The 19,589-nt window shown below is 41.4% G+C and overlaps 1 protein-coding gene across 1 annotated transcript in view; it reads left to right on the plus strand.

The window, feature by feature from the left end:
• Window positions 1–6,736: 6,736 nt before the first annotated feature.
• The window catches only part of LOC139382195 (semaphorin-3E-like), a 52,701-nt gene continuing 39,848 nt past the window's right edge, over window positions 6,737–19,589 (plus strand). The window contains exon 1 of the mRNA XM_071126079.1: window positions 6,737–7,790. Within this exon, the coding sequence (XP_070982180.1) occupies window positions 7,688–7,790 (103 nt within the window). The 5' untranslated portion in view covers window positions 6,737–7,687. The remainder of the gene's footprint in view (window positions 7,791–19,589) is intronic.

Below are 19,589 nucleotides of genomic sequence, written 5' to 3' on the forward strand. Positions count from 1 at the left end.
GGCAGTGATCGCGGAGATCTTGGTTGAAAACAGCAGATGTGTATTTAGAGGGCAAGTTGGTTAGGATGATATCTATGAGGGTGCCCGTGTTTACGGCTTTGGGGAGGTACCTGGTAGGTTCATTGATCATTTGTGTGAGATTGAGGGCATCAAACGTAGATTGTAGGATGGCTGGGGTGTTAAGCATGTCCAGTTTAGGTCGCCTAGCAGCACGAGCTCTGAAGATAGATGGGGGGCTGTCCAAAGCACAGATGTCCAGAGCACAGCTGGGGGCAGAGGGTGGTCTATAGCAGGCGGCAACGGTGAGAGACTTGTTTTTAGAGAGGGGGATTTTTAAAAGAAGAAGTTCAAATCGTTTGGGTACAGACCTGGATAGTAGGACAGAACTCTGCAGGCTATCTTTGCAGTAGATTGCAACACCGCCCCCTTTGGCAGTTCTATCTTGTCTGAAAATGTTGTAGTTTGGGATGAAAATGTCAGAATTTTGGGGGGTCTTCCTAAGCCAGGATTCAGACACAGCTAGAACATTTGGGTTGGCAGAGTGTGCTAAAGCAGTGAATAAAACAAACTTAGGGAGGAGGCTTCTAATGTTAACATGCATGAAACCAAGGCTATTACGGTTACAGAAGTCATCAAAAGAGAGCGCCTGGGGAATAGGAGTGGAGCTAGGCGGTGCAGTGCCTGGATTGGTCATCTAGAATGTCTGGAAAAGGGAGTAAAAGGAGATTTCTGGGGGCGATAAAATAACGTCAAGGTAAAATGTACAGACAAATGTATGGTAGGATGTGAATACAGTGGAGGTAAACCATCATTGAAACTAGGAGATGTCATCGCATGTGTGGGTGGTTGAACTAATAGGTTGGATAAGGTATAGTGAGCAAGACTAGAGGCTCTACAGTGAAATAAGTCAATAAACACTAACCAGAACAGCAATGGACAAGGCATATTGACATTAAGGAGAGGCATGCTTAGTAGAGTGATCAAAAGGGTCCAGTGAGTAGTGAGGTTGGTTGGGGTCACGGCAATTCAGACAGCTAGCCGGGCCATCGATAGCAAGCTAGCATAGGATGGAGGTCTGTTTTTAGCCACCTCGTGCGTTTCTGTCGGTAGGATTAGTGGGGTTCCGTGTGGTAGAGGGGATCAATCCAATTCGCAAAAAAAATTATAGATATAGTTCTAGAGGCCCAAGAAAAAATAAAAAAATTGTCCGACAGGTCTATGCAGATAGCAGCTGATAAGACAGCTAACAATTAGCGGACTGCAGATGTTCTACCGACGTTCAGGTAACGTCGCGACGGAGGAGCCAGCTGGATAACTCCCTCGGGCAGATAACGTTGGTGGTCTTCTGGTTAGCTTCAGGCTAGCTTCTGGCTAGTTTCTGGCTAGCTTCTGGTTAGCTTCTGGCTAGCTTCTGGTTAGCTTCTATGGAGGATTACAGCTTTGAGGTAAATAATACTTTCTTTAAAAATATATATAAATTGGTGAGGCGGAGAGTGTTTTGAAGATGAGTTTATGGAAAAGAAAAATATACATAAAAAGGTATGCGAAGAAAGTTGTAAATATACAGTATATATATATGGGACACGACAAGACGAGGACAAAAGACGTCTGACTGCTATGCCATCTTGGTGACAATGTCAATGGGATGGGGTGGGGTGAGAGGAAGAAAATAAGATTATTCACGAGAGATAGATGGCAGACAGCTGATTGACTAAGAGGGAGGAATAAAAGGGGTGTATACTATGATAGACAATGCTAAGGCATATCTGAATGATCCCTACCATTACACTGAGAAAGACAGTAATAAGAAGGAGTGTAATAAGTAAGAAATGTAATAAGAAGGAGCGTAATAAGACGGAAGGAGTATAATAAGGAAGGAGTGTAATAAGAAGGAATGTAATTATAAGGAGTGTAATAAGAAGAAATGTAATAATAAGGAGTGTAATAAGAAGAAATGTAATAATAAGGAGTGTAATAAGAAGGAACGATTATAATAAGGCAGGAGTGTAATAAGGAAGGAGTGTAATAAGAAGGAATGTAATAATAAGGAAGGAGTGTAATAAGAAGGAAGGGGTGTAATATTAAGGAATGTAATAATAGAAGGAAGGAGTGAAATAAGGAAGGAGTGTAATAAGAAGGAAGGAGTGTTAGAAGGAAGGAGTGTAATAAGGAGTGTAATACTGACGAAGTGTAATTAGAAGGAAGGAATAAGATGGAAGGAGTGTAATAAGAAGGAATGTAATAAGGAAGGAGTGTAATAAGAAGGAAGCAGTGTAATAAGGATTGTAATAAGGAAGGGGTGTAATAAGGAAGGAGTGTAATAAGAAGGAGTGTAATAAGAAGGAAGGAGTGTAATAAGAAGAAATGTAATAAGGAAGGAGTGTAATAAGAAGGAAGCAGTGTAATAAGGATTGTAATAAGGAAGGGGTGTAATAAGGAAGGAGTGTAATAAGAAGGAATGTAATAATATGGAAGGAGTGTAATGAGAAGGAAGGTGTGTAATAATAAGAAATGTAATAATAGGGAGTGTAATAAGAAGGAAGGAGAATAATAAGGAAGGAGTGTAATAAGGAAGGAGTGTAATAAGAAGGAATGTAATAATAAGGAAGGAGTGTAATAAGAAGGAAGGAGTGTAATTTTAAGGAGTGTAATAATAGAAGGAAGGAGTGTAATAAGGAAGGAGTGTAATAATAAGGAATAGTGTAATAAGAAGGAGGAGTGTAAGAAGGAAGGAGTGTAATAAGGAGTGTAATACTGACGAAGTGTAATGAGAAGGAAGGAATAAGAAGGAAGGAGTGTAATAAGAAGGAATGTAATAAGGAAGGAGTGTAATAAGAAGGAAGGAGTGTAATAAGGAAGGAGTGTAATAAGAAGGAGTGTAATAGGAATGAGTGTAATAAGAAGGAAGGAGTGTAATAAGGAAGGAGTGTAATAAGAAGGAGTGTAATAAGAATGAGTGTAATAATAAGGAAGAAGTGTAAGAAGGAAGGAGTGTAATAAGAAGGAGTGTAATAAGGAAGGAGTGTAATAAGGAAGGAGTGTAATAAGGCAGGACTGTAATAAGAAGGAAGGGGTGTAATAAGGAAGGAGTGTAATAAGAAGGAATGAGTGTAATAAGGAAGGAGTGTAATAAGAAGGAGTGTAATAATAAGGAGTGTAATAAGAAGGAGTGTAATAAGAAGGAGTGTAATAAGGAAGGAGTGTAATAAGGAAGTATTGTAATAAGAATGAGTGTAATAATAAGGAAGAAGTGTAAGAAGGAAGGAAAAGAAGGAGTGTAATAAGGAAGGAGTGTAATAAGAAAGAGTGAAATAAGGAGTGTAAGAACAAAGGAGATGCACATCAGAGTGATTTCAAATGTGGAAAATAATCGGATAACCATTCCAGGAAGGAGTGTAATAAGAAGGAGTGTAATAAGGAAGGAGTGTAATAAGAAGGAGTGAAATAAGAAGGAGTGTAATAAGGAAGGAGTATAATAAGGAAGGAGAGTAATAAGGAAGGAGTGTAATAAGGAGTGTAATAAGGAAGGAGTGTAATAAGAAGGAAGCAGTGTAATAAGGATTGTAATAAGGAAGGGGTGTAATAAGGAAGGAGTGTAATAAGAAGGAATGTAATAATATGGAAGGAGTGTAATGAGAAGGAAGGTGTGTAATAAGAAGAAATGTAATAATAGGGAGTGTAATAAGAAGGAAGGAGAATAATAAGGAAGGAGTGTAATAAGGAAGGAGTGTAATAAGAAGGAATGTAATAATAAGGAAGGAGTGTAATAAGAAGGAAGGAGTGTAATTTTAAGGAGTGTAATAATAGAAGGAAGGAGTGTAATAAGGAAGGAGTGTAATAATAAGGAATAGTGTAATAAGAAGGAGGAGTGTAAGAAGGAAGGAGTGTAATAAGGAGTGTAATACTGACGAAGTGTAATGAGAAGGAAGGAATAAGAAGGAAGGAGTGTAATAAGAAGGAATGTAATAAGGAAGGAGTGTAATAAGAAGGGAGCATTGTAATAAGGAGTGTAATAAGGAAGGGTTGTAATAAGGAAGGAGTGTAATAAGAAGGAAGGAGTGTAATAAGGAAGGAGTGTAATAAGAAGGAGTGTAATAGGAATGAGTGTAATAAGAAGGAAGGAGTGTAATAAGGAAGGAGTGTAATAAGAAGGAGTGTAATAAGAATGAGTGTAATAATAAGGAAGAAGTGTAAGAAGGAAGGAGTGTAATAAGAAGGAGTGTAATAAGGAAGGAGTGTAATAAGGAAGGAGTGTAATAAGGCAGGACTGTAATAAGAAGGAAGGGGTGTAATAAGGAAGGAGTGTAATAAGAAGGAATGAGTGTAATAAGGAAGGAGTGTAATAAGAAGGAGTGTAATAATAAGGAGTGTAATAAGAAGGAGTGTAATAAGAAGGAGTGTAATAAGGAAGGAGTGTAATAAGGAAGTATTGTAATAAGAATGAGTGTAATAATAAGGAATAAGTGTAAGAAGGAAGGAAAAGAAGGAGTGTAATAAGGAAGGAGTGTAATAAGAAGGAGTGAAATAAGGAGTGTAAGAACAAAGGAGATGCACATCAGAGTGATTTCAAATGTGGAAAATAATCGGATAACCATTCCAGGAAGGAGTGTAATAAGAAGGAGTGTAATAAGGAAGGAGTGTAATAAGAAGGAGTGAAATAAGAAGGAGTGTAATAAGGAAGGAGTATAATAAGGAAGGAGAGTAATAAGGAAGGAGTGTAATAAGGAGTGTAATAAGGATGGAGTGAAATAAGAAGGAGTGTAATAAGGAAGGAGTGTAATAAGGAAGGAGTGTAATAAGGAAGGAGTGCAATAAGAAGGAGTGTAATAAGGAAGGAGTGTAATAAGAAGGAGTGTAATAAGGAAGGAGTGTAATAAGAAGGAGTGAAATAAGAAGGAGTGTAATAAGGAAGGAGTGAAATAAGGAAGGAGTGTAATAAGGAAGGAGTGTAATAAGGAAGGAGTGTAATAAGAAGGAGTGTAATAAGGAAGGAGTGTAATAAGAAGGAGTGTAATAAGGAAGGAGTGTAATAAGAAGGAGTGAAATATGAAGGAGTGTAAGAACGAAGGAGATGCACATCAGAGTGATTTCAAATGTGGAAAATAATCGGATAACCATTCCACTCACCTCCTCCTCAACAACAGATGCTGATTTATAATTAAGGGTTGTTAACAAAACTGTGTGTGTGTGTGTGTGTGTGTGTGTGTGTGTGTGTGTGTGTGTGTGTGTGTGTGTGTGTGTGTGTGTGTGTGTGTGTGTGTGTGTGCGTGCGTGCGTGCGTGCGTGTGTGCGTGTGTGTGTGTGAGTGCGTGCTTGTGTGCATGCGTGTGTAATGAGAGCTCTGTTGTGTTCAGCCAGTGAACAGGTGCAGAGTGGGAGTTAGATTCGACCTCTGGGAGGACAGCTGCCTCTCTATGGACCATGATCCTCTCTGCTCCTGATTTAAGCATCCTTTACAATCAAATAATCCATGCCGATGGATACACACTGTATGTCAACTGCTGGCTTACACTCTCTCTCTCTCTCCCCCTTGTTCTCTCCCTCAACTTTAGAAGCAAATGGCCTGTCTCTTTTGAGATGCGGTCCTATTTCCTGCTTATCACACGTATCCTGAACATGCTGTGTAATGGAATCAACAGACCAAGGTGGGAAGGACTGCAATTAGAATAGTTGCGTCAGTGGTTGTGAGGTTAAACATGTCTTTCAAACATCAGAGAAACATCCTATCACAACTGTAACTCTGCTAAGCCTGAATCATATCAGATCTCCTGATTGTACACCAATCACACAGCTAGAGAATAATAATACATATTAAGGCTGTCATGGTGACATTTTTATCACACACATACACATACCCAGACACACACAACACTTTCATCATACAGAATGCACAAAATTCAGTGAGAAAAATAACTGTAACGTTTCAAATAGATCCATGTAATTGAAGATAATCAGATTCACAGAAATGGTCTCCTTGAAGAACATGGAAAGACAAAAAAGAAAACCAAGGACTCCAAAGAGGTGGACATTTGTTCACTGTTATAAACACAATAAGGAGTGTTGACCATATCTGTCACAGGCTACACACAAACACACAGCTTGGAGAAAGAACAGACAGTAACAGCAGGATCTTCTGGAGAAGAGAACACACTAATAACAGGGCTTCAGACAGGTGAGAGAGAAGAGGGGGAGAAGAGAGACAGAGAGCAAGGGAATGAGAGACATACAGTGGAGATAAAGGAGAGAAGGAAAGTGGAAAGTGACAAGTGAGAGTACAATTTTAAACAAAAAGCTAATAAAGAGTGAGAAATAAGGGTCAGAGGGGAAAGGAAAGAGAGAGAAGGAGATAAAAGAAGAGGGAGAAACTAGAGTCTGGATAAACTTTGGCTCTGGTCCATAATATTGCTGCAGGAGAAGGGCGGTCGGGGGGAAGAAGTGGAGGGGGACAGGGAGAGAGGGAGGAGAGGAGATGAGAGGTGGTGGGCTGCACTGTGTGGTTCAGTGCTGTGTGGCGCGTGGAGAAGCAGTATTTCTTGGAGCAGAGCAGGGGAGAGGCTGACCCTGAGATACACCCTGCAGGCTGCACTTCAGCTGTCAGAGAGAGAGACTGCAAGAGAGAGAGCGAAATTGAGGCGAGATAGGAGAGAGACTGAGTGAGAGAGAGAGAGAGAGAGAGAGAGAGAGAGAGAGAGAGAGAGAGAGAGAGAGAGAGAAGGGGAGTGAAAGAGATAGAGACAGAGTGGGGAAAGAGAGAGGAAGAGAGAGAGGTTTCTTCTCATTAGCAGGAGTCAATCGTCAGCCTTGAGAAGGAAAATTAATGAATTAATGAATGGCACACACACACAGGTATGTATCCTCTGCTCTGAGGAGTGGAAGCAGTACACATTAGTGAGCACAGTTGTTTGGATCCTCCTTGCCTGATCAGAGGGGGGAAAGAGAGAGAACACAAGAGAAACATCACAAGAGAGACAGTGAGAAAGAGAGAGAGTCTCCCTCTGCCTCTCCTGCTTCTCCTGGGCTAGTGGCCAGACACTGACTGTTGGATCCTGGAAGAACACAAGCTGGGGATACCACAATGCTGCCTTAGACAGAATGACAGAACACACAGCAGCACTTTGGAAGGACTATCAGCAGAATTTCTTTTCCTTCATTTGTTCAGACATAAAGAAGATACAACATCCCTGCCAGGCTGCCACAAGAACAACAGTCAGTCGGACAGACGGACAGAGAGCAGCAGTGGTTATGCAGCTCAGGCTGTAACAGCTGGAGTACTCTCTCTTGCCTGAAGCAATTGGTTTTAGGAGCTAAGTTCCTCACTACCTCTCAATCATTGAATCATAGTCCTGTAGGATCTCCTCTCATAAAGATAGACACAATACTGCAGTAGTCCCTACAGACTGAGACAGAACAGTACAGCTCCACTTGGAGATCAGTAGAAGGAAACCGTGGATTCTTCCCTCTCGGAGGGCTGAGAAACCTGCGATACCTGTGGTCAGAGACTGGATTGCTGCCGTTTCTTATGGAGGACAGATTGATGATGATACTGTATATCTGATTCATTATAACATACTCTGGCCATAGAGCCTGGACTCTCCCAGGTGGATATTTCCTACACTTCCCTTGGACTTAAGTAGTGATTCACACTGGATTGGCTTACTCCCTGGATTGGCTTACTCCATGTGTCAGGATGGAGTGTGTAAAGAATGTGTCTCTGATTCTGAGTGTTTTCCTGTTGAGCTCAGCACACTCAGCCCAGAGCGTCTACCCCAGAATACGACTCTCCCATAAAGGTAGGAATCAGGAACGTTAGTATGTGAGTGCTGGCTAAGCGTCATCATTAATTACATATTCATGCACAGTGTTCTCTATAGTCCTAACTAGTCAAAGCATGCTAACATTTTTATTCCAGTTATGTCACGGCAGGTGTGTCAGTGACCCCTTAACAACTTGGAGAAATTAGTTATTACTTTACTAAACTGCTCGTATTCATCACTAAGTGTATAGCTGGCCACAGTATCATCTCTGCTGTTAGAAACTGTTAATGAGTATTTGAGATTACTCTATGTAAGATGAAAGAGGACCTAAACTCATCTATGACATTGTAAAGTGTGTTTTCTCCTTGTGATTGTCTTGGTATTTTATTAGGATCCCCCATTAGCTGTTGCAATAGCAGCAGCTACTCTTCCTGGGGTCCCCACAGAACATGAAACAGTCAAAAGTTTGGACACACCTACTCATTCAAGGGTTTTTCTTAATTTTTTATATTTTCTACATTGTAGAATAATATTTAAGGAATCAAAAATATGAAATAGCAGATATGGAATCATGTAGTAACAAAAAAAATGTTAAACAAATCGAATCGATTTTAGAATCTTCAAAGTAGCCACCCTTTGCCTTGATGACAGTTTTGCACACTATTGGCATCCTCTCAACCAGCTTCAGCTGGAATGCTTTTCTAACAAACTTGAAGGAGATCCCACTTATGCTGAGCACTTATTTTCCTTCACTCTGCGGTCCAACTCATCCCAAACCATCTTAATTGGGTTGAGGTGGGTTATTGTGGAGGCCAGGTCATCTGATGCAGCACTCCATCACTCTCCTTCTTGGTCAAATAGCACTTACACAGCCTGGAGGTGCGTTGGGTGATTGTCCTGTTGAAAAACAAATGATACTCCCACAAAGCGCAAATGGGATGGGAGTGCATATCGCTGCAGAATGCTGTGGTAGCCATGCTGGTTATGTGTGCCTTGAATTCTAAATAAATCACTGACAGTGTCACCAGCAAAGCACCCCCACACCATCACACCTCCTCCTCCATGCTTCACGGAACCACACAAGCAGAGATCATCCGTTCACCTACTCTGCGTCTCACAAATACACGGAACCAAAAATCGCAAATTTGGACTAAAGGACAAATTTCCACCGGTCTAATGTCCATTGCTCATGTTTCTTGGACCAAGCAAGTCTCTTCTTATTATTTGTGTCCCTTACTAACCACTAGTTTCTTTTGCAGCAATATCAACCAATAAGGTCTGATTCACGTAGTCTCCTCTGAGTAGTGGATGTTGAGATGTGTCTGTTACTTGAACTCTGTGAAGCATTTATTTGGGCTGCAACTTCTAAGACTGGTAATTCTAATGAATTTATCTTCTGCAGCAGGGGTAACTCTGGGTCTTCCTTTCCTGTGGCGGTACTCATGAGAGCCAGTTTCATCATATCCCTTGATGGTTTTTGCGACTGCACTTGAAGAAACTTTCGAAGTTCTTGAAATTTTCCGTATTGACTGACCTTCATGTCTTAAAGTCATGATGGACTGTCGTTTCTCTTTGCTTATTTGAGCTGTTCTTGCCATAATATGTACTTGATCTTTTACCAAATAGGGATATCTTCTGTATATCCACCCTTCCTTATCACAACACAACTGATTGGCTCAAACACATTAACACCTGTCTAGGACTAACGGAACCCCACCTCAACATTCCGCTGAAAAGGCACCGCGGGAAATTCAAAAATATTTTTTAGAAATATATAACTTTCACACATTAGCAAATCCAATACAGCAAAAGAAAGACAAACATTTTGTTAATCTACCCATCCTGTCCGATTTTTAAAATGTTTTACAGCGAAAACACGACATATATTTATGTTAGATCACCACCAAATCCAAAAGAACACAGCAATTTTTCCCAGCCAAAGATCACACAAAAGCAGAATTAGAGATAAAATGAAACACTAACCTTTGATAATCTTCATCAGATGACACTCATAAGACATCATGTTACACAATACATTTATGTTTTGTTCGATAATATGCATATTTATATCCACAAATCTCGGTTTACATTGACGCCATGTTCAGAAACTGCCCCAAAATATCCGGAGTAATTACAGAGAGCTAAGGCAGATAACAGAAATACTCATCATAAACTTTGACGAAAGATACATGTTTTACATATAATTAAAGATACATTGGTTCTTAAGCTGCCGCTGTGTCAGATTTTTATGCAATAATCTAAAACGCGCAAAGACGTAACTATATTTCTCCGCCATGTTGGAGTCAACAGAAATACGAAATTACATAATAAATATTCTCTTACCTTTGATGATGTTTCATCAGAATGCAGTGCAAGGAGTCCTAGTTCCACAATAAATCATTGTTTTGTTCCATAATGTCCATTACTAGTGTCCAATTAGCTGCTTTTGCTAGGACGGTTAGTTCACATGTCCAAAAGCTGGCACTGGTCCAGGCGAACTCGGACGAAAACTTCAAAAAAAGTTATATTCCAGGTCGAATAAACTGGTCAAACTAAGTAGAGAATCAATCTTCAGGATGTTATTTTCATATATATCCAATAACGTTCCAAACGGAGCATTCGTTTTTGTCTACAGAGTCATGGAACGCAGGCGATATCAAAAGTAATGTGCGCAACCAGGAACTGGCATTCTGACAGACCACTGACTCATTCCCCTCCCATCTAGTGGAAGGCGTAGGAAGTGCGAACATATCCATATCTTGTTTGGATGTGAATAGGCGATGACTTGAAATTCGACCAGCCTCAGAATTTACACTTCCTGTTTGGAAATGTGCCTCCCCTATGAGTTCTGTTATACTCACATGCATAATTCAAACAGTTTTAGAAACTTCAGAGTGTTTTCTATCTAATAGTAATAATAATATCATATATTAGCATCTAGAACAGAGTAGGATGCAGTTCACTATGGGCACGCAATTCATCCAAAGTAAAAATGCTGACCGAATCCCTAACAGGTTTTAAGAAGGACAGAAATTCCACAAATGAACTTTTAAGAAGGCACACCTGTTAATTGAAATGCATTCCAGGTGACTACCTAATGAAGCTGGTTGAGAGAATGCCAAGCGTGTGCAAAGTTGTAATCAATGCAAAGGGTGGCTGCTTTGAAGACTCTCAAATATAAAATATATTTTGAATTGTCTTTTTTGGTTGCTACATGATTCCATATGTGTTATTTCATAGTTTTGATGTCTTCACAATTATTCTACAATGTAGAAAATAGTAAAAATAAAGAAAACCCTTGCATGAGTAAAATAAACTTTTGACTGGCACTGTACATTTAAAAACGGCACACTTCTTGTTGTTGACTAGAGGATTGTTTTCTTCCCCTGGCCACGGTGGCTGGCATTCCACAATGTGGCATTCTACGGTTATGCTGGTAGGATGAGAGAGGGGCACACTGGTAGGTTTATGGTGGTGGTGTGTGTGTGTGTGTGTGTGTGTGTGTGTGTGTGTGTGTGTGTGTGTGGTCTCATCTGATTATTTACAGTCTATATCTTAGGGAGTATGAGGTTCTGTCTTTGTAGTTAAGTCTGTAGTTAACACAACCTCTCTTCTCTCTCCACTGTGTCTTTGATTACTATAGCAACACTAACACATACTGTAATTCCACATAAAAAGGTGTCGGACATGAACCTTTTGTAACTAGGGGGCAGTATTTTCATTTTTGGATAAAAAACGTTCTCGTTTTAAACGGGATATTTTGTCACGACAAGATGCTCGACTATGCATATAACTGACAGATTTGGATAGAAAACACTCTGACGTTTCCAAAACTGCAAATATATTGTCTGTGAGTGGAACGGAACTGATGTTACAGGCGAAACCCAGATAATAATCCAACCAGGAAGTGCCCCATATTTGGAAAGCCCTGCATGCCAATTACTCCTTATATGGCTGTGAATGGGCTACGAATGAGCTTACGCTTTCTACATATTCCCCAAGGTGTCTACAGCATTTAAGTTGAAGAAGAGTCGTAAGGGACCACATTGAGCAAGTGGTCACATGATGGCTCCCGCAAAAAATCTTGTGTAAAGTACAGAAGTAGCCATTTTTCCAATCGCTTCTTATGAGAAACCAATTGTCGCGGTGGATATTTTATCGAATTGATATGTGAAAAACACATTGAGGATTGATTCTAAACAACGTTTGCCATGTTTCTGTCGATATTATGGAGCTAATTTGGAAAAAAGTTTGGCGTTGTAGTGACCACATTTTCCGGTCGATTTCTCAGCCAAACGTGAAGAACAAACGGAGCTATTTTGCTTACAAAAATAATATTTTTGGAAAAAAGGAACATTTGCTATCTAACTGGGAGTCTCCTGAGTGAAAACATCCAAAGTTCTTCAAAGGTAAATGGTTTAATTTGATTGCTTTTCTTATTTTCGTGAAAATGTTGCCTGCTGGTAGCAGAGCCTAGAATAGCATTATGCCATGATAAACTTACACCAATGCTTGTCTAGCGTTGGCTGTAAAGCATATTTTGAAAATCTGAGATAACAGTGTGATTAACAAAAGGCTAAGCTGTGTCTCAATGTATTTCATTTGTGATTTTCATGAATAGGACATTTTTTATTATGCTAATTAGTTTGAGGCTATGATTACGCTCCCGCATGCGGGATGGGTAGTATCTTAAGAGTATGTGTGGAATTTCCCTGGTCAATAAATAGGATCTGTGTAAGGGGCAAAGCAGTGAGTTTGTCCTGGGAGTAGAACAGCGTGGTTTATCTACTTGGTACCCCACTATGAAGGTTCGCTGGGGTACTATGAAGATTCGCTTTCCCTCTCTTATCACCATGCTAGTTTAGATAACATCTCACAGTAAATGACCTTAATAAATACAGATGTAGGATATTCATCCTGCTACAGCAGGAAAATAATCCTCCAGAAACAGGAAATGTGAATTATTATGTTGATTATAATTTTTGTAGGGGTTGATACATTTTTTATTAGGGTAAATCAAGTCTGACATTTTAAAATGGAATTACAAACTTTAGAATCTTTTTAAAACTCAAATACACTACAAGTTTACATTTCCTGCTGTGCAAATTCTCAGCAACAAAGAGTGATCAAATTAAGATCCTACATCTGTAGAAGGAGGAGGGAGAGAGAAAGAGAAGGGAGAGAGGAGGAAAGGAGAGCTAGAAAGGGATGAATAACTGAAAAAGTGAAGAAGAAAGAGAATACTAGAAGAAGGGAAATAAGGGAGAGACGAGCCCGGGACTCAGGGAAGGAAATACAGAGAGATGAGAAATGATAGAAATGGAGAGTAGAAACAGAATTAAGGGAGGGATGTTATGGGTTTGTTTGGTTAGTGAAGTGTGTTAGGCTGGTATATTGACAGAATCCCTTGCTGAGTGTTGAGTTGTGCTGATGTGTTCAGTCATAAACGTCACCTCAATTACAGTAATAACACTGACATTCATACATGTATTTCACCTGTCATTACTAACCTGGGGGAGAGAAGCTCCACTGACTGATTTACACACACAGAGGGACAGAGATAGAGAAAGAGAAAGAGTTAGAGTGAGAGCAAGAGAGAGGGAAAGAGAGAGAGAAAGGCAGACAGATGGAGGAAGACACACCACAGGAGAGGAGAGGAGTGGAGAGGAGTGGAGAGACGATGGGCACTGGAAAAGGCCTGTGGTTACCACCATCCACCATGAACTTGTTCCAAAGTTCTATTTCAAGCTCTCTCATACTGAACTCGATCTTAAACAAACTTTCATTCTGTCTGCTGTATGTCTCCTCTCCCTCAGTCCACCCTTTTCCACTCCATCGCTGTCTCTCCCCCATCATTCTCTTAATCAAAATCAAATCGAAGTTTCTTGGTCACGTACACAGATTTGCAGATGTTATCGCAGGTGCAGAGAAATGCTTGTTTTTCTAGCTCCAACAGTGCAGTAATTATAAAAATTATAATTATAATAAAAACAGAATCCTGAAGAAAAAATATATATATAATTTATATAGGATGAGCAAATGACTAGAATACAGTATATACAGTTGAAGTCTGAAGTTTACATACACCTAGGTTGGAGTCATTAAAACTAGTTTTTCAACCATACCACAAATAGTTTTGGCAAGTCAGTTAGGACATCAACTTTGTGCATGAGACAAGTCATTTTTCCAACAATTGTTTACAGACAGATTATTTCACTTATAATTCACTGTATCACAATTCCAGTGGGTCAGAGGTTTACATTCACTAAGTTGACTGTGCCTTTACAGAGCTTGGAAAATTCCAGAAAATGGTGTCTTGGCTTTAAAAGCTTCTGATAGGCTAACTGACATCATTTGAGTCAATTGGAGGTGTACCTGTTGATATATTTCAAGGCCTACCTTCAAACTCAGTGCCTCCTTCCTTCAAACTCAGTGCCTCTTTCCTTGACATCATGGGAAAATCAAAAGAAATCAGCCAAGACCTCAGAAAAAATATTGTAGACCTCCACAAGTCTGGTTCATCCTTGGGAGCAATTTCCAAACACCTGAAAGTCCACGTTCATCTGTACAAACAATTGTACGCAAGTATAAACACCATGAGACCACACAGCCGTCATACCACTCAGGAAGGAGACGCCTTCTGTCTCCTAGACATGAACGTACTTTGGTGCGAAAAGTGCAAATCAATCCCAGGACCGTGTGAAGATGCTGGAGGAAACAGGTACAAAAGTATCTATATTCAAAGTAAAACTGTCACATACCATGACACTGGAGAGACGATGCAGGTACGGGGAGTAAAACATTTACTAAAGAACGGACAAGGAGCAAGCCCTGCGGTTGCGGACGGTGCAATTGTCAGACCAGGTGATGAAGCAGCCCAACAGGATGCACTCAATGGTTCATCTGTTGGAGTTTGTGAAGGTCTTAGGGGCCAAACCAAATTGTGCTGTTGCGCCTTCTTCATGACACTGTCTGTGTAAAGGGACCATTTCAGGTTGTCAGTGATGTGCACGCCGAGGAACCTGAAGCTTTTGACCCTCTCCATTCCTGTTGATGTGGGTGGGGGCGTGCTCTCTCTGCTGTCTCCTTTGGTCCACGATCAGATCCTTCATTTTGTTGACGCTGATGGAGAGATGATTTTCCTGGCAACACTCTGCCAGGACTCTCACCTCCTCCCTGTAGGCGGTCTCATTGTTGTTGCTAATCAGGCAACACAGTCATGGGTGAACAGGGAGTAAAGGAGGGGACTGAGCATGCACCCCTGGGGTGTCCCCGTGTTGAGGATCAGAGTGGTGGAGGTCTTGTTGACTACCTTCACCACTTGGGGTCGGCCTGTCAGGAAGCCCAGGACCCAGTTGTACAGGGAAGGGTTCAGACCCAGGGCCCTGAGCTTAGTGATGAGCTTGGAGGGTACTATGGTGTTGAAGGCTGAGATGAACAGCATTCTTGCATGGCGATGGATCTGCTGGGGCAATGTGGGTAGTGGGTCTAGGGTGTCCCCCCTTCTCTCCTGTAGCGTGTTCTGGCTGGTAGAGCATGCTGTAGAAGGCTGCTGGTGGATCCTATCATTACGGAATGAAAAACATCTAAGCTTTAATAATATGTGTCTCATGGTCTCTGCCAGCTTTGATTTACACCGACCTACCGACACACTGAGACACACACACACACACACAGAATAATGTGAATACTTTACCATGTGCAGGCCTTGAAGGCGGATCTGGAAAAGAGAGGAATGTGGTTAAAGTCTCTGTTATTAGTCCTGAGGAACTAAACAATCACAATATTAACTATCACAATCTATCTGGTTGTATTTCTCTGGATGTGGAGGAGTTTGTTTGAAATCATGGATGTAGTCATCAGAGATGTGTGACCCAGTTTTCTTAAAGGTGTTACAGTACTGTAGAGATCAATCCAGTCTACCCTTTAGGTCCATGGAAATATGCTCTCAGATGGACATCCTCCAGGACTGAGTTTACAAGTCAGAATTATTTTGGGAATGTTATCAGAGTTTCCATCTCAGAGCTCTGACATTGAGATTTCATCTTGTCTTCTGTGTTTATATTATCACTATCTCTTTCTCCACTTTTTCATTCCACTCATCTCCCTCTTTCCTCTCCTGCCTCTCTTCCCTGAACATTTCACCACGTGTAAGCGCAACTCTTTTCCAACACTGTTGATCTTTTCCATCAACTATAATCTCGATTTACTCTCATTCCTATCAATTTGTTTTGAAAATCTGCTTTTGTATCGAGTTGCAATCACCGATTGTCTCCAGTTTCCAAAGCAGAACAGACCTGAAGCTGCTCTGCATGCAGCTCCTCCAAAGACCTCAAACACACTTTATGAGAGCCTAATACACTCTCATTGGGCAGGGCTTTCAGCCAATCAAAACTCTTAAATCCAAGTGGTCAATTGTCCCATCTGTCTGATTGTCTAAAGATGGTTTCCAGAGGGATTGGTCTGGCCATTGTATTACAATGAATAGAACAGAACTCCTTATTAAAAACACAATGAAAAACAATAGAGCTGTAGAATACATTACATTACTTGAAATGATATGCGGTCTTGCATCATATGTTGTCTGTATCCTTTTGTATTGTCTGTCTGTATATTCTGTTTATTGTGGAAACACCATTTCACAAAGTCAGATTCCTGTACATGCAAATGTATTTGGTGAGTAAAGGTGATTCTGGTTCTGCTCATCTGCATATTGTGGCCCTGTAGTGAACTCTTCAGGGTAAAACAAGTGTTATATTATGCTGTATGTTTAATGAGAGGTTGTTACTGCTGGCATGTGTCAGAGTATGGTGTGGTGGAGGCAGCGAGACAAATGAAGCGATGGGGTGGAGGGAGAGACGGAGCCAACACATGATTTATCTCTCTTCTACCATCTCCATCTATCTCTGTCCTCACACTTGGCTGGAAGCTGGACCTTCACTAGGATTCCAACACAGACAGTTTTTTCAGAGTCTAAATCCAGTTATTAGCTAAAGTAATACCACAGAGAGCCAGGCATTGGACCAATTGACTTGCTATAACTAGGGACAGAGTAACTAGGGACAGAGTAACTAGGGACGGAGTACAGGCCTCCTTCAAACACAGGTTATTAGCTCTCCAGTATTGGCATGTTCTCTAGGCATTGCAGATGGGGTCCTCTGATTCATACATTCCAATCTGAGTTCAAACCTAACTGTGTCACCACACCCATATAATAGCTACCTGTACAGAGGCTCTCCTCGTTGAATGTGTTTAAAGAGACCATTATGGGTTTAAGAAGCACATTAAACTTTGAGCAAAAGTTGTTACTGAAGCTGAAAGTGAGAGGTAGTTCTCTGCTGCTTCTGATCACAGGGAAAAACATTATTATACCCCACACTAACGGCCAATTTTAATAAACATATTCCTGTTGAAAACCACAGCAATTACTGAAAATTGAACTTTATCATAATTCAAACAGTACCTCTGCCAAATGAATATTTAGTTAGAAAGCATAATAATTTTGTAACATTGGTAAATATTATTTCTAAAACCTCTGATTTTCTGTGCGTGGTGAATCAAGTGTTCAGGTGATGTCAGAGTGTTTGGACAGGGATAATGTCAGACATGTTCACTTGGATAAATAAACTCCTGTCGCTGCCATGTTGTAGCAGAACATTTTCCTCTCAGACAAGTCAAACAGTGAAAGCCTAAAAGCTCTCATGGGCCATACTTCACCAACACACTACTTTCAACTACACATACAGTACCTTACATACTTTTTACATAATCCCATTCAGCAAAAGCACACAGTTAAGACAGCTGGTGTCCCCCTATTGTAGATGGCATTCTGATGTGATTTCAAATATGCTGAACATATTGTGCTTCCACTCTGATACCTATTCCATCCCTGAGATGTTTAGAGTTTGCACATTTTAGATGTGTACACCATTTGCATTCTGATCATTCCTGATCCTCCATGGCTCTGTTCCACTCCAATGTCTAGTCCGTGTTCCTCTGTTCAATTGTTGATATCCTACTGTGCAGCACTCAGGTAGTAATTACCAGTAAGGAGCCCCCCTCTGAGTGGTAATATAAAACCTTCCTTCCCAGACTAGAACAGAAGAGAGCTGCTGTATGTGTTTAAATGTCTTAAATGGCTTAGCTGGAGGTGGTGATGAGGAATGAGTTGGGGAATACCAGTGTTGCATGAAGCCCTGTGTTTGTTAGATGAAGTCCTGTATCTTTTAAATGAGGGAGATTTGTCTCATTAAATATAATCTTTATATTAAGTACTGTATAAGTACCTGGATAGGATGTGACAGGGAGATGTGCATTTTCACCTCAGGAGAGGGAATTTATAGGATTAAATAGGAATATTTGTCTCTGTTTCGGCCTCTCTCTCTCTCTCTCTCTTCTCTCTCTCTCTCTCTCTCTCTCTCTCTCTCTCTCTCTCTCTCTCTCTCTCTCTCTCTCTCTCTTCTGTCGTGTGTGTTCTCTGTAGGTCTGTAGTATCTAGAGGGTGAAACAGCTTGTGAGACATTTCTGCTATGACCTTTTAACAGTACAAAAACCAGGGGGAGAGGAGGAGGGTTGAGAGAGAGGGAGAGAGAGACAGACAGACAGACGGAGAGAGATAGAGCAAGAGAGAGAGAGAGAAAGAGAGAGAGAGGGAGAGAGAGAGAGAGAGAGTCAGAGAGAGAGAGAGAGAGAGAGAGAGGGAGAGAGAGAGAGAGAGAGAGAGAGAGTCAGAGAGAGAGAGAGAGGTGAATGAGGGGATGAGAGGATGCAGTGGGTGAAATGGTAGTGGAGTGAGGGATCCCGGGTTAGGATATGAGTGAGGGGGTTAGGGATGAGGCAGCGGTGATGTGAGGTAATGCCTATTTAATCAGGCAGCACAATGCAGTCTGTTTGCCTATATCTAGCACAACCACCACTTCCTCCCTTTGAGTGAACCTCAGCCTTTACTATCCCCACAGACACACTATGGAGCAGATGGGGTTTAGGGTTCCAAGGACGACTGTTGCTGGGGCATCTACTCTGCTAGCTGGGCTTTAATCAAACTCCATCATAATAGAATCTCTGTACACTCTCTGAGACACTCCGTCTGTGTGTGTCTGACGTGAGCATTGCTCAGAGATATTAGCCCTCTGATGTCTGTCTCTCTTTTGGGCTACAAGGATTTACACCCCACAAGACAATGCACAATCTAGTCACGTCAAACTTAAAACAGAGTTGGGTGAACCACATGACAGTGTGTTTGTTGTGTTGTTGATCTTTACAGGAAGTATTACAGTATGTCAGGCAATTTGGTTCTCCTGCTCTCCAGATGTAGCAATTCAAAGATCACAGGTCTCCTTTTTCCTTTGTCATCCAGCCGTCTCTTCTCTCTGCTTTCCCAACTCTTCCGTTTACTTTATCTCCACCTCTTAGTCCACCTCTCTTCCCCTATGTTACCCTCATGTCCTCTTCCCATCGCTCCTCTCTTCTCCCCAGCTCATCATCCCTAGCTCCTCAATCCTTCCCCAGCTCATCACCCCTAGCTCCTCTCCTCCCACAGCTCATCACCCCTAGCTCCTCTCTTCTCCCCCAGCTCATCACCCCTAGCTCCTCTCTCCTCCCCCAGCTCATCACCCCTAGCTCCTCTCTCCTCCCCCAGCTCATCACCCCTAGCTCCTCTCTCCTCCCCCAGCTCATCACCCCTAGCTCCTCTCTCCTCCCCCAGCTCATCACCCCTCCTCTCTTCTCCCCCAGCTCATCACCCCTAGCTCCTCTCTCCTCCCCCAGCTCATCACCCCTCCTCTCTCCTCCCCCAGCTCATCACCCCTCCTCTCTCCTCCCTCAGCTCATCACCTC

Source organism: Oncorhynchus clarkii, chromosome 2, assembly GCF_045791955.1.
Source record: "Oncorhynchus clarkii lewisi isolate Uvic-CL-2024 chromosome 2, UVic_Ocla_1.0, whole genome shotgun sequence".
NCBI classification, from domain to species: Eukaryota; Metazoa; Chordata; class Actinopteri; order Salmoniformes; family Salmonidae; genus Oncorhynchus; species Oncorhynchus clarkii.